This window comes from Elgaria multicarinata, chromosome 22 (genome assembly GCF_023053635.1).
Source record: "Elgaria multicarinata webbii isolate HBS135686 ecotype San Diego chromosome 22, rElgMul1.1.pri, whole genome shotgun sequence".
In the NCBI taxonomy this organism is placed as follows: Eukaryota; Metazoa; Chordata; class Lepidosauria; order Squamata; family Anguidae; genus Elgaria; species Elgaria multicarinata.
The window spans coordinates 13,304,210-13,316,554 of record NC_086192.1 but is presented as its reverse complement, the minus strand read 5'-3'; the positions used below and the strand labels follow the sequence as shown (position 1 = coordinate 13,316,554).

The following is a 12,345-nucleotide window of genomic DNA, read 5'->3' as shown; positions in this document are numbered from 1 at the left end:
GACCAAAGCGGTGGAGCATGAGTGCGCACCGTTCAAGTAATTTACTTTGCTAGGCCCCGATCCATAGTTCCGGTGCCCTGGTGCAACAATATTGGAAAGAAGCCTTGGGAATGCTAATTTGAAGGTTGGTTGTACAGTAATTCTCGCCTCTTCTGTTATGTTTTTGTATGTAATGGGTGATTTATTTACAGCAATAGAGGGGACCCTTCTAGCAACCGCCAAAGTTTTATGGACATAATATTGGAAAACTGACTCTCTAGCTTCTTTTTTCAAAGTGGCTCAGGATAATTCATGATTTGACTAAAATTGACTAAAATTGTATGCAGGTGAAATGAAGCATATGACATACCATAAGATGTAACAATTTAGTGGGATGCGTTTATTAATAATTGGGATACCAACTGTGAATAGTTGCTATGAGAATGGCATTTTTATAATTTAGTAATTGATATCTGTCATAGGTCTGTGTTTGTGAAAATTTGAAGAAATAAAATAAAGGGGAAAAGGGTTGTTCCCTCTAGCCCACTTTTAACTAGTTTGCTGATCAGAATGTCATGTGGTACTTTGCCAAAACCTTTGCTGAAGTCAAGATATATTATGTCCACAGCATTCCCACAGTCCACAAGGGGAGGTTACCCGATCAAAGAAAGAGACCAGATTAATCTGGCAGGATTTGATCTTGACAAATCCATGCTGGCTTCTAGTCATCACTGCATTGTTTTCAAGGTGCTTACAGGCTGACTTCTTTATAATCTGCTCCCCAAAATTTCCAGGGATTGATGTTAGACTAACTGGTCTAGACTTCCCGGGTTTTTGAGAAGTATGTTGGCTGTAACTGAACGTATATTTTATCCATTCAGATTGTAGCTGGCACTTGTTTATGGAGCAACTCTGAATCATGTTTTCCATTTATCTTTTATACACGCACGCTTTTCAAGGGGAGAGATTAAAACGTTTCGGATTTAGCTGCTGAAGTAGTTTGCGCGGCATCTCAAGCAGTATTGTCTGCCTTGATTCCTCTGCCGGGCTGTTAAATGGCTTCAGACACTCTTGGTTCTCAAGGGCTCTTATTTAGGGCTCTGCTTTATCCAAGTGGAGCTGTGTACTTGAAAAGCACCAAAAGGCCATCTTGCTTCCCAAAGCAAGATGAACATTATAGAGGCACCTTTACTGTGCTCATATTTATCTAATCCCTGGTTAGGCCTCATCTGGAGTATTGCGTCCAGTTCTGGGCTCCACAATTCAAGAAGGACGCAGACAATCTGGAGTGTGTTCAGAGGAGGGCAACCAGGAGGATCAGGGGTCTAGGAACAAAGCCCTATGAAGAGAGACTGAAAGAACTGGGCATGTTTAGCCTGGAGAAGAGAAGATGGAGGGGAGACATGATAGCACTCTTCAAATACTTAAAAGGTTGTCACACAGAGGAGGGCCAGGATCTCTTCTCGATCCTCCCAGAGTGCAGGACACGGAATAACGGGCTCAAGTTAAAGGAAGCCAGATTCCAGCTGGACATCAGGAATAATGTCCTGAGTGTTAGAGTAGTATGACAATGGAATCAGTTACCTAGGGAGGTGGTGGGCTCTCCCACACTAGAGGCCTTCAAGAGGCAGCTGGACAACCCTCTGTCAGGGATGCTTTAGGGTGGATTCCTGCATTGAGCAGGGGGTTGGACTCGATGGCCTTTTAGGCCCCTTCCAACTCTGCTATTCTATGATTCTATGATTCTAGCACGGATCCTGCCTTTTGGTCCTTGTTCCTACATTGTCCCAATCTTTCGCCCTTCAGGGATGCCCTGTTAAAACGTGGTTCGTGGCCATCGTCAGGGTTATTAGTATTATTATATTTATTTGTATCCCGCCTTTTGCCCAATGCTGGGCCTCAAGGCGGCCTTACAAAGTTTAAAATATACATGGGGGGGGGGGAACAAAACCATAAACATTTAAAATACACAACAAAATTATAAGACATTAACATAGATGGAGGGCCAGATTATTCTCCAAAGGCCTGCAGGAACAAAAAAGTTTTAGCCTGCTTCCGAAAGCCCATCAAGGAGGGAGCCAGGGAAGAGAGTTCCAAAGCACTGGAGCAGCCACCGAGAAGTCCCTGTCCCGTGTTCCCACCAAGCGTGCCTGTGAAGATGGTGGGACCGAAAGAAGGGCTTCTTCAGAAGATCTCAAAGCACGGGCAGGCTCATAAGGGAGAATACGGTCTTTCAAGAAGGGTTCAGCTCCTTCCCCAGAGTTTCCAGAAGCTAAATGCCATAGTGGAGAATGGGCGCATCATGTCTCTCGTAAACAAGCTTGTCAGTGCGGGCTCTCAAACACGAAGGCCCCATGCAGTCCGTGGCCAGAGCTTTCTTAGGCTACAGCTGGTGAGGTTGCTAACGAAACTGTGTAGGGCGGTTACAGTTTTGCTGCTAAGTCTTTAACCCAGTTTGTTCTGTCACGGGGCTGGTCAGCAGCTCCTTTCTGAGATTCCCACTCTGTTCAAGATTGCAGAGCCTGGTATCTCCGCTCTCCCTATATGGCTGCCTTGGGAACGTCTGTCCAAGTTGGCTAGACATTTATGGACTTTGCTGATTCATCGGCTTGAGCCAAGAGCCATGGCCAAGACGGAGTGTTTGTTTGACTGCGTTAAGTTTCTGAATTGCCGTGGAGCCAAGAAAAAGGGAGTTTTTTATTGTGCTCACAGAAAATAGTTCATTGAAATTTGGAGGAAAAAAAAGTATGTGCAAGCTGCTAAGGGCTTTGAATATATGGATGTCATTGTAACTGGAAGCTTCCAGCTCCATCAACATTTATTCCTAACTAGCATTGATGACTGTTGAGAACAGAATGTGCTGTAGTGATAATAAACCCAGTGTGTGTGTGTGTGTGTGTGTGTGTGTGTGTGTAGTACACACACCACTCGGGATGGAGAAGTTTTAGTTGCAGAAAGCCTGTTACAGAACTGGAAAAGATTCATGATATCCTTTCTGAGAGGGGGTGACTACAATTGTACATACAGAGCTTAGCTCCTGGGTCTTGCTATTCTGAGAGGCAGCAACGGTCCTTTCCCTTATTTATTTATTTATTTATTTTATTACATTTTTATACCGCCCAATAGCCGAAGCTCCCCCCAATCTTCTCTTCTCCAGGCTCAACATGCCCAGTTCTTTCAGTCTCTCTTCATAGGGCTTTGTTTCCAGCCCCCTGATCATCCTGGTTGCCCTCCTCTTAACACTCGTATCTGCACATGTCATTTAACAAACTGGGTTGGAAACTGATATCTGCCCTGAGCACTGCTGGAGACAATGGTGTTAAGTGAGGAAGAGACAATTAGTGAGTCTCTGATCTGGACATTAATGGCCTAGTAAAAGACGGATAAAGCCCACTTCCTAAAAATGCTTCTCTTTCATAGGGATGGACGCACTCGCCCGCGTCCAGCTTCCACTGCCCACCCCCACCCCTTGTGCTGCCACGTGAGTATCTTTGCAACCTGGTGAGCACCTGAGGAAGCTGCAGGGCTGTCTGCCCTCATCCGGAGTCACCCTTGTGTGACTCCGGAAACTGTGTATTTCCAAAGTTGCACAAGTGGCATCCATAAAGGCCCTGTTTATATCACATGAAAGGCATGAATGGAGGAGGCTGGACGGGCAAACGTGCCGTGGGGGTCCGGTGTGTGTACACGCCGGGAGTCTGCTGGACTCCCAAACCCCGTCGGGCGCCCACAATATCCCTACTCAGTTCCCTTGTGAATCTGTCTAGGAGAGTGACCCAAAGCCGGAGCTACATTTTGCTATGAACACGATAGGTAGCCTTATGCAAGTCTCAGCCCCCTGCCTTACATCTGCAATATAAGGACAACATTGCTTAAATTCCCGACGCTCTTAGAACCTAGCCGCTCTGCTGGGGTGTCAGAAGTCGTGACGTGGCGTCTTCGGTGCAGTCTTTCCCAACGGATTCCTGGCAGCCCATTGCTGCTTCCATCACCCACCCACCCCCACGTGATTTCGCCCCATAATGTGTCTCTGGCATCACACTCATTTCCCTCCTGCTGACTGATATTGGGCAGGCTGCAGCAGTCGCTTCCATTGCTGATCTCGGTACGAGGGGCCGTGGTGGGACTCTCTGCCATTAAGGACGTCGGCTTGGCTTTGACGGATGAGGTAGAGGATCACTCTTCTCCCCGGAAAGCCTGTGCGATGGCTGATGGTGCCCGTCATTTTGCTTCCACGCCACTGTGGCTGCTGCTTCCTGCTAAGTTTGGAAATGTGAAACGGTGTGGCAAGCATCTTCCTGTGGGTCCAACTATGTGTTGCACATGAATGCCAGTAACAGAGCCCTGGCACTTTTCTTTAAAATGAAAAGTAGTCTCCAGAAAGAGAAATTCTTCACGGGGACGTAGCAGAGTGGGGTGCTTAACCCCTTTTTCCCGCTCCCTGCTTTTCTGTTAAAGCTCTCCTAGATGTTCTTTCCCTGCAAGGGTTCAGATGTGTGTTTTCATGGGTTAATAGACCCCTGAAACCACACAGGTAGAAAAGCAGCTGAGTTGGGAATGGGTTTTGAAATCAACAGTTGGCAGGAAGAGGGTTAAGCGTGCTCCCAATCACTTTTCCATTCGAGGTTACAGACTCCAAAGACTGTTTTCGTTGTTGAAAATAACATTTAAAAAATGTCCAGGTTTGGTTACACCCAGGTTGCATGTGGCGTTCTAGTTTGCCCCTCTGCCAGATAAAAATAGGTACGAAAAGTGGAGGCGGGATTGTGTGGAGATGGATGAAATGAAAATTCTGTGACTGACTCAATAGAAGAAAGTGTGTTTATTGATCAGGCTTGAGTAGTCTCTCTTAAAAGCAACCTGTCCCCTGACATTTTCAATAAATGATTGAGGAGGTAAACATTGTTTTCCCATTCTGTCATTTCTGGACAAGCGTTAACTGACTGTTTCATAACTGATGGCACAATATTGGCGCGTTCTGAAAAATGTGCAGTTTGAGAAATTGACTCGTAAAGTTGCATGAAAAGAATCGATTCTGACGTCTGTGGATGCAGCAGCGTTTTCCACGGGCAGCTTGTCCTGTAAACAATTTTGAAGACCGTCTGTAAGCATTTGCACACTGCGTTGTAGAGCTCTTGTTCGAAGGCCCGGCGCTGTGAACAGCAAGAAGGTAGGAAGGATTTAGATACTTCAAAAGAAGTTAGCAGATCTCACCACCTTAATGGAAGAAAGCTAGGCTTAAAAGATAAAGGGGGGGGGGAATCTTGGCACGTGTTCAGGATAAAATCCAACGTAAGTCTTACTTAAGGTAGGCCTGTCGAAATGAATGGGACTTAAGTTGTCACGACGAACTTTCCTTGCCAGAAAGAACAACATGTTCTAACTGCCAATTGCCCTGGGTCTGCAGAACAGAAGGGAACAGCACAGCACACAGTTAAACTATGGAATTTGCTACCACGAGGTGTGGTGATGGCCACCAATTTGGATGGCTTTAAAGGGGCGTTGGATAAATTCCTGGAGGGGAAGGCTCTTCATGGCTACTAGCCCTGATGGCTTTGTGCTTCTGTCAGAGGCAGTAGTGCTATATACACCAGTTGCTGGGGAACCCACTCACGTCCTGTTTGTGGGTTCCCAGGGAACAGCTGGTTGGCCATTGTATGAACAAAATGTTGGACTAGATGGGCCCATGGTCTGATCCAGCTCTTACCGTTGTACACGGTGGCCTACAATATCCTCCAGGCCGGTGCCAGGTTTCCCCAACCAGGCCTAAGGGGAACTTAAGGGCTGACGTAAAGTTAGGGTGACCATATGGAAAGGAGGACAGGGCTCCTGTATCTTTAACAGTTGCATAGAAAAGGGAATGTCAGCAGGTGTCATTTGTATATATGGAGAACCTGGTGAAATGCCCTCTCCATCCCAACAGTTCAAGCTGCAGGTGCCCTGCCCTCTTTTAAATCTGGTCACAAGTATAGCTCCTGCAGCTTTAACTGTTGTGATGAAGAGGGGATTTCACCAGGTTCTCCATATATACCAATGACACCTGCTGAAATTCCCTTCTACTGTTAGTTTTACCCTACCCTGTGCCTGCTTACCCTACCCTGTACCTGTTTGCATTCTCTTCCCCTCCTTATTGTTTTACTATGACTTTATTAGAATGTAAGCCTATGCAGCAGGGTCTTGCTATTTACTGTTTTACTCTGTACAGCACCATGTACACTGATGGTGCTATATAAATAAATAATAATAATAATAATAATATGCAACCGTTAAAGATACAGGAGCCCTGTCCTCCTTTCCATATGGTCACCCTAGCAAAATCATAGCAGGCAGACAGATGGTGGCAGTGAAAGCAACCTAGCTCCAGTCTCCTGGTGCTCCATCAGCCCAGCACTGCCAAGGAAACGCCGGACGAAGCAGCCACAGACACTGCTGCTGTGCTGCTCCCATCACTTCCTTCCTGATCTCCCATTGCCTGTATGCCCCCAGCATACAGTTCAGGGGCAAGACTCCAATGTATTGCCCTTAAAGAAGCCCTATGAAGAGAGACTGAAAGAACTGGGCATGTTTAGCCTGGAGAAGAGAAGATTATGGGGAGACATGAGAGCACTCTTCAAATACTTAAAAGGTTGTCACACAGAGGAGGGCCAGGACCTCTTCTCAATCCTCCCAGAGTGCAGGACACGGAATAACTGGCTCAAGTTACAGGAAGTCAGATTCCGGCTGGACATCAGGAAAAAACTTCCTGACTGTTAGAGCAGTACAACAATGGAATCAGTTACCTAGGGAGGTTGTGGGCTCTCCCACACTAGAGGCCTTCAAGAGGCAGCTGGACAACCCTCTGTCGGGGATGCTTTAGGGTGGATTCCTGTAGTGAGCAGGGCGTTGGACTCGATGGCCTTGTAGGCCCCTTCCAACTCTGCTATTCTATGATTCTATGATTCTAAGGAAATGCTGGCAGCGGCTGTAGCTACTTTGCCCTGCACTTCTTTTTACAGCACTTGGTAATTTTAAAAGAGAAGTAATGGTCAAGTTTAAAAGGAGAAAAAGGAAGAGGCCAGCTATGGTGGGTTCCAAGACTTGCCCAACCACGCCAGGTGCTGGTGCCATTTTGTAAAATACCCATCCGATACTACTTAACGAAACTACATTCGCAGTCACACGTGGGGGGATTTATCCCCGGTGGCTTCACAACGCCATTCTAAACCCAGCACCTGAAAATTTAAAATTTTGGGATCGGGCACAAAGCAGAGGTGCTCCCAGTCGTGTGACTGAGCAAACTTAGTTAGATGTTAAAACGTGCAGAGGAAACTCTTTAACACCGTGCGGCCCGTTTAAAGGCAAGTGTGTAGCGTCCTGACACATGTTCCTTGTTTGATACGTACTTATAAAATCAGATTTGCCCAACCTCAGTAAGTCATCCTTCTTTGCAAATGCCATTCTCTTTGATTCCCTTACTGGGCGGGCCTGTGCGCCCGGAAAAATAGGTCAGGAACAGTAATCTAAATCTTCTTCTGATAAATAATTAAAGCTAATGGCATTTTCACAAGATCCGTGAGCGAAAATCATTCTTAAAGCACCAGCGTGTTCTTTTCCTGCTGCTGCAAAAGTCGAGATTATTATTTTTTATTTATCAGGACGGGTAGATAGCAGCGTTCTCTGAAATATAGTGTGTGCTATTTGGCTGTGGCACAGAAAAGATTTCTGGGGGAGCCTATTCTCATTGGTGGTGGAAACAACCCAGCGTCTTGAGTAAATGAATTGATCCGTTGAATGGCTGGCTGCTTAATGAATGGCCCTGCTGCCTGCGGCTTCCTTTTCCCTTTCTTCTTGACCTGTAAATATGCAAATAGATGCTCAAACAAACCATATAATTTTCCCAGGGCACTTCCATCATAAAGACTGCCCCATTTATGAGTGGCAAAACAATACCTTGAGCGACCAGGTCATTTTAGCATGTGATTCAATATTCCTGGGTACCTGCCATTAAATACCCAGGTGGAGAGTGCGGGAATTAGGTCTGGACTATGAATAAAGGGAGATCTCAGGCTTCTTCAGTTGGGGTCCAGGGTCCCAGCTGCTGACCTTAATGTCTTCTATTTACGTCCAGTTATTTTAAATTTTCTGTGCCTCCTTTCCACCACTTCGGGCTTCAAGGCTGCTGAACGACCGCCACTTTTGGGAAGCAATATAAAATTCCACAGTAAATGAACTAAAAATACCCAGAGCAGACAAATGAAGGACAACATGGTTGGCAGCAGATGAATAGGCCTGGGGAAGGAGTTCTCCGGTTGGGATGAAAGCACAGAGAAGGCCCTGTAGACAATGATCTCTGTAGATGGCAATTTCTTAGGGGAGAAGGTGATCCTTTAGGAATGTAAGGGTTGCATTTGTTTTGGCTTTAAGGTAAAAGCTGGGCCCTCAGAACTCTAGGGGAAAGACGCGTCTTCCTCCTCCTCCTCGTCATCATCATTATTTACAAGTTTTAAATACTGCTCAATTATCTAACACAGATTCCAGAGTGGTGAACACAGGTATAAACAGTAAAAGAAAGATTAAAAAAGCAAATTAACATTGTTCAATTTAAAAGCAAAGGAACCAGGAAAACAGTGGCTAGTCAGTTGGGGAAGACTTCTCGAAACAGAGTTGTTTTCAGGAGGTGTTGGAAGCAGCCTCGTGTTGGCACCTGCCTGACCTCCAGGGGCAGGGAGTTCCACAGAGAAGGGGCCACCACACCAAAGGCTCTTCTCCCGGTGGATTCCAATCGGACCACAGGTCCACGTGGAAGCACCAGGAGCATGCCCTCCGATGATCTCTGTGTTTGGGCGGGATGGTAAGGGAGAAGGCCCTCTCTCAGGTATCCTGGTCCCAAGTTGTTTAGGGCTTTGTATACTGGTACCAAAACCTTAAACCTGGCCCGGTAGCCAGTGCAGTTCCCTCAGCAAAGGAGTTATATGCTGAAAAGAGGCAGCTCCTGACAACAGCCGAGGTGATGCGTCCTGCACTAGCTCCAGCTTCCTTTTCTTGTAGGGCTGTATGAAGCTTGCATGTCTGTGTGTGACTAAGCTGGTTCACACGATCATGCAGGGTGCCTCTCCGATTGGATCGAGGCAGGGAACAACAGCAATCATAAAATATATAAAATACCAATTAAAAACATAGCATACACTGTTAAAAACATCCTAAAAGCATCCTAAAATTCTCCTGGATAGGCCTGCCGGAAGAGATCAGCCTTTATGGCTTTCTTAAATTCTGGAAGACTATTAAGTTGACGAATCTCCCGGCAAGCCATTCCTCAAACTGGGAGCGGCAGAAGAAAAGGTCCTCTGGGTAATAGTTTGTCAGCCGTGTTTTTGTTGGCTGGAGTAGATTCTTCCCAGAGGACCTGAGTGTGCGGGGCGGATTGTACGGGAGAAGGCGATCCCGCAGGTCACCTGGACCCAAACCATGTAGGGCTTTAAAGGTGATCACCAACACTTTATACTTCGCCCGGAAACTAATCGGCAGCCAGTGAAGAGATTTTAAGACTGGTGTAATGTGGTCCCCCACTAGATGTACCGGTGACCAACCTGGCTGCCATATTTTGAACTAGTTGAAGTTTCTGGACTAGGCACAAAGGTAGCCCTATGTAGAGTGCATTGCAGAAGTCGAGCCCCACATCACAACAACCTGCGCCTAATAACTATGCTAATTTAGGCGGCTCACACCCGGCACACGTGGGGAGGGAAAATAAGCCTCAGTATATTACCCCCCACCCCCGTGATCGTGCCCTCCAGATGTATTGGACTACAACAACCGTCGTTCCCAGCCAGTATGGCCATTGGGGAGCACGGGTAGAGGTTTGCCCGTTGCCTCTCTGCATGAGTCATTGCTCTGACAGGGCCTTCCCCCCGCCCCCAACCGATGACACAGCCAGATCAGTGGCTTGTGCAAACTCACTCAACGTGGGCTCACTCTGCAAGTGAGCGATTTACTGCCTCCTGAGCGTGTTCTAAAAGGGAAGCGTGCGCTTCAGCCACCGGAATGTTAAGGAGCTCTTTGTATGCGTTTTTATCTCCAAGAAACGGTTCATTCTTGTCCGTCCCGTCCCCCCTCCGCCTCCACCTTCCCGAGGACATTCCCGTCCTCCTTTTCATGTGGCTGGAGCGTGCGAAGTGCTTCCCTTCCCTCGATAAGTTACTCTCAAGTTCTTGTCAGAAAGCATCTGGAATCGTAATGTTCAGCCTTGGCCAATTTTCCGTGTAGGGTCACTTGCTAGTTCCTTATTAAACGTCTCCTAACAAGGGAGGAACTGCAAAATGGGTAGACAGTCAGAAGGCTGGAGCGTCTCTTCTGCGTGATGAGCTGGCTCTACAATTGGATGCGACAGCTGAACTAATGATGTCACTGACGCTGATACGACCGGGCTGCTGCTCTCCCCCCGCCAATAACCCGAATCTCTCCAGCCAATGTGCAGGAAGTTTGAGAGAGAGAGAGAGAGAGAGAGAGAGAGAGAGTGAACGCCATAGCAAAGTCAGGGAATCCAGGAGCTTTTCTGTCCAAATTTATTTTGCTTACGGATAGAATACTTTACGGATGAGAACTCTGTCTAGGTCGTTGGATCCCCAGAGGGTCATTTTGTCAAAGCAGGGCTGCAAATAGCTGGAGAATTCTAGGAGACGAACTGCAGGCGTGTTCACGCCGGGAGGGGGCGCCCGCAGAGGAGAGTAAGACCACGAAGGGATCAGAGGGGTGAAGTTGCCCACCTGACCCATGTCGGCTAGTGAAAATGCCACAAAAAGGTGCCACAAAAACATCCCAGCAGTTAACCCAATGAAATCTCTTCATTGGCTTCCAATTCACTTCAGAATCCAATATAAACTTCTCCTGTTGACCTACAAAGCTTTTCACTGTCTAGCTCCTTCCTATCTCTCCTCTCTCATCTCACCCTATTGCCCCGCTCGTGCTCTTCGCTCCTCTGATGCCATGTTTCTCGCCTGCCCAAGGGTCTCTCCTTCCCTTGCTCGGCTTCGTCCATTTTCTTCTGCTGTCCCTTACGCCTGGAACGCTCTTCCAGAACATTTGAGAACTACAAGTTCAACCGCAGCTTTTAAAGCTCAGCCAAAAACTTTTCTTTTTCCTAAAGCTTTTAAAACTTGATTTTGTTCTGACTTTATACTGTTAGTTTTACCCTACCCTGTGCCTGTTTGGTGCATTCTCTTCCCCTCCTTATTGTTTTATTATGATTTTACTAGAATGTAAGCCTATGCGGCAGGGTCTTGCTATTAATTGTTTTACTCTGTACAGCACCATGTACATTGATGGTGCTATATAAATAAATACATAAATAAATTATTATTATTTATTATTATTTATTTATTTATATAGCACCATCAATGTACATGGTGCTGTACAGAGTAAAACAGTAAATAAATAATAATAATAATAATAACAACAAATCATGGGTTAACCACTGGTTTTGTTAAGCCCCTAAAAAAACCACGCCATTGGTCCTGGTTTTCACAGCATGCCGTCCACACAATCTATACAACCTACAAAGGTGGGCACAACGACGCTTCGTTTTTTCAAACCGGCGGTTTGTCGTTACGTGGGACCTAACTGCATTCCTTTCAGTGATTTTATTGTGCCTTGTTTTGTCTCTGCCTTGAGAATTTTCGACTGGCGGGCAGGCGATGCATGCCGTTCTTGCTAATAAGAAATAGAAAATAGCGATACCAACTCTGGGGGCTGGGTCAGAAGCGAGTGGGCTGCTCAGGGCGCCTTCTCCCTCTATAGAAGCAGGTCGGCTGCTATAAATTCCACGGAACAGGCAAGGCTGCGAAGCTAAATAAAGGATGCCCGATTCCTGGCACGGCGGGGGGAGGCTGTACTTCCAAACAGGGTCTAGCTTGATCCCTTTCCATGTGGCTGCACATGTTTTACATCCCATTAGTCATTCATTGCACTGTTTCAGTTGAGTTGTTAGACTGAAGGAGTTCACTGATTATCCAACATTACTACAGGCTTTTGTTAACTAATTCTCCTCCCTTGGGACAATCGTAATTGTGTATCAGGCTGGATTCATAAGCCAGTTAAAAAATGGATTTTTGCTTCACTCCTTGCTCATAGCAATGTTTCGATTAAAAATGTAATCAGCCTTCAGCTAATATGATAAAATTGGTGGAAAGAAGGGCTGCGAGAGTAACTGATGGAAATACTTCAAATATTATTCCAACAGTTGCATTTTGAGCTGCTTCCAGTCCCCAGCGAACTGTTTTCTGATGCGTGTGTTTGCTTTTATCTTCCAGGACCTGCGCAAACAGGTAGCTCCACTACTGAAGAGTTTCCAGGGAGAGGTGAGTTTTTCTGCTTCTTGGTCCCTTTTCCTAC

General features: G+C 46.4%; 1 protein-coding gene across 2 annotated transcripts in view; it reads left to right on the top strand.

Annotated features, from left to right (window-relative positions):
• Positions 1-12,345, top strand: part of CUX1 (cut like homeobox 1) — a 313,297-nt gene that overhangs the window by 133,342 nt on the left and 167,610 nt on the right. For both annotated transcript variants that reach the window (XM_063146717.1, XM_063146718.1), the window contains exon 3: positions 12,264-12,311. In XM_063146717.1, coding sequence (XP_063002787.1) covers positions 12,264-12,311 — 48 coding nt within the window. The remainder of the gene's footprint in view (positions 1-12,263; positions 12,312-12,345) is intronic.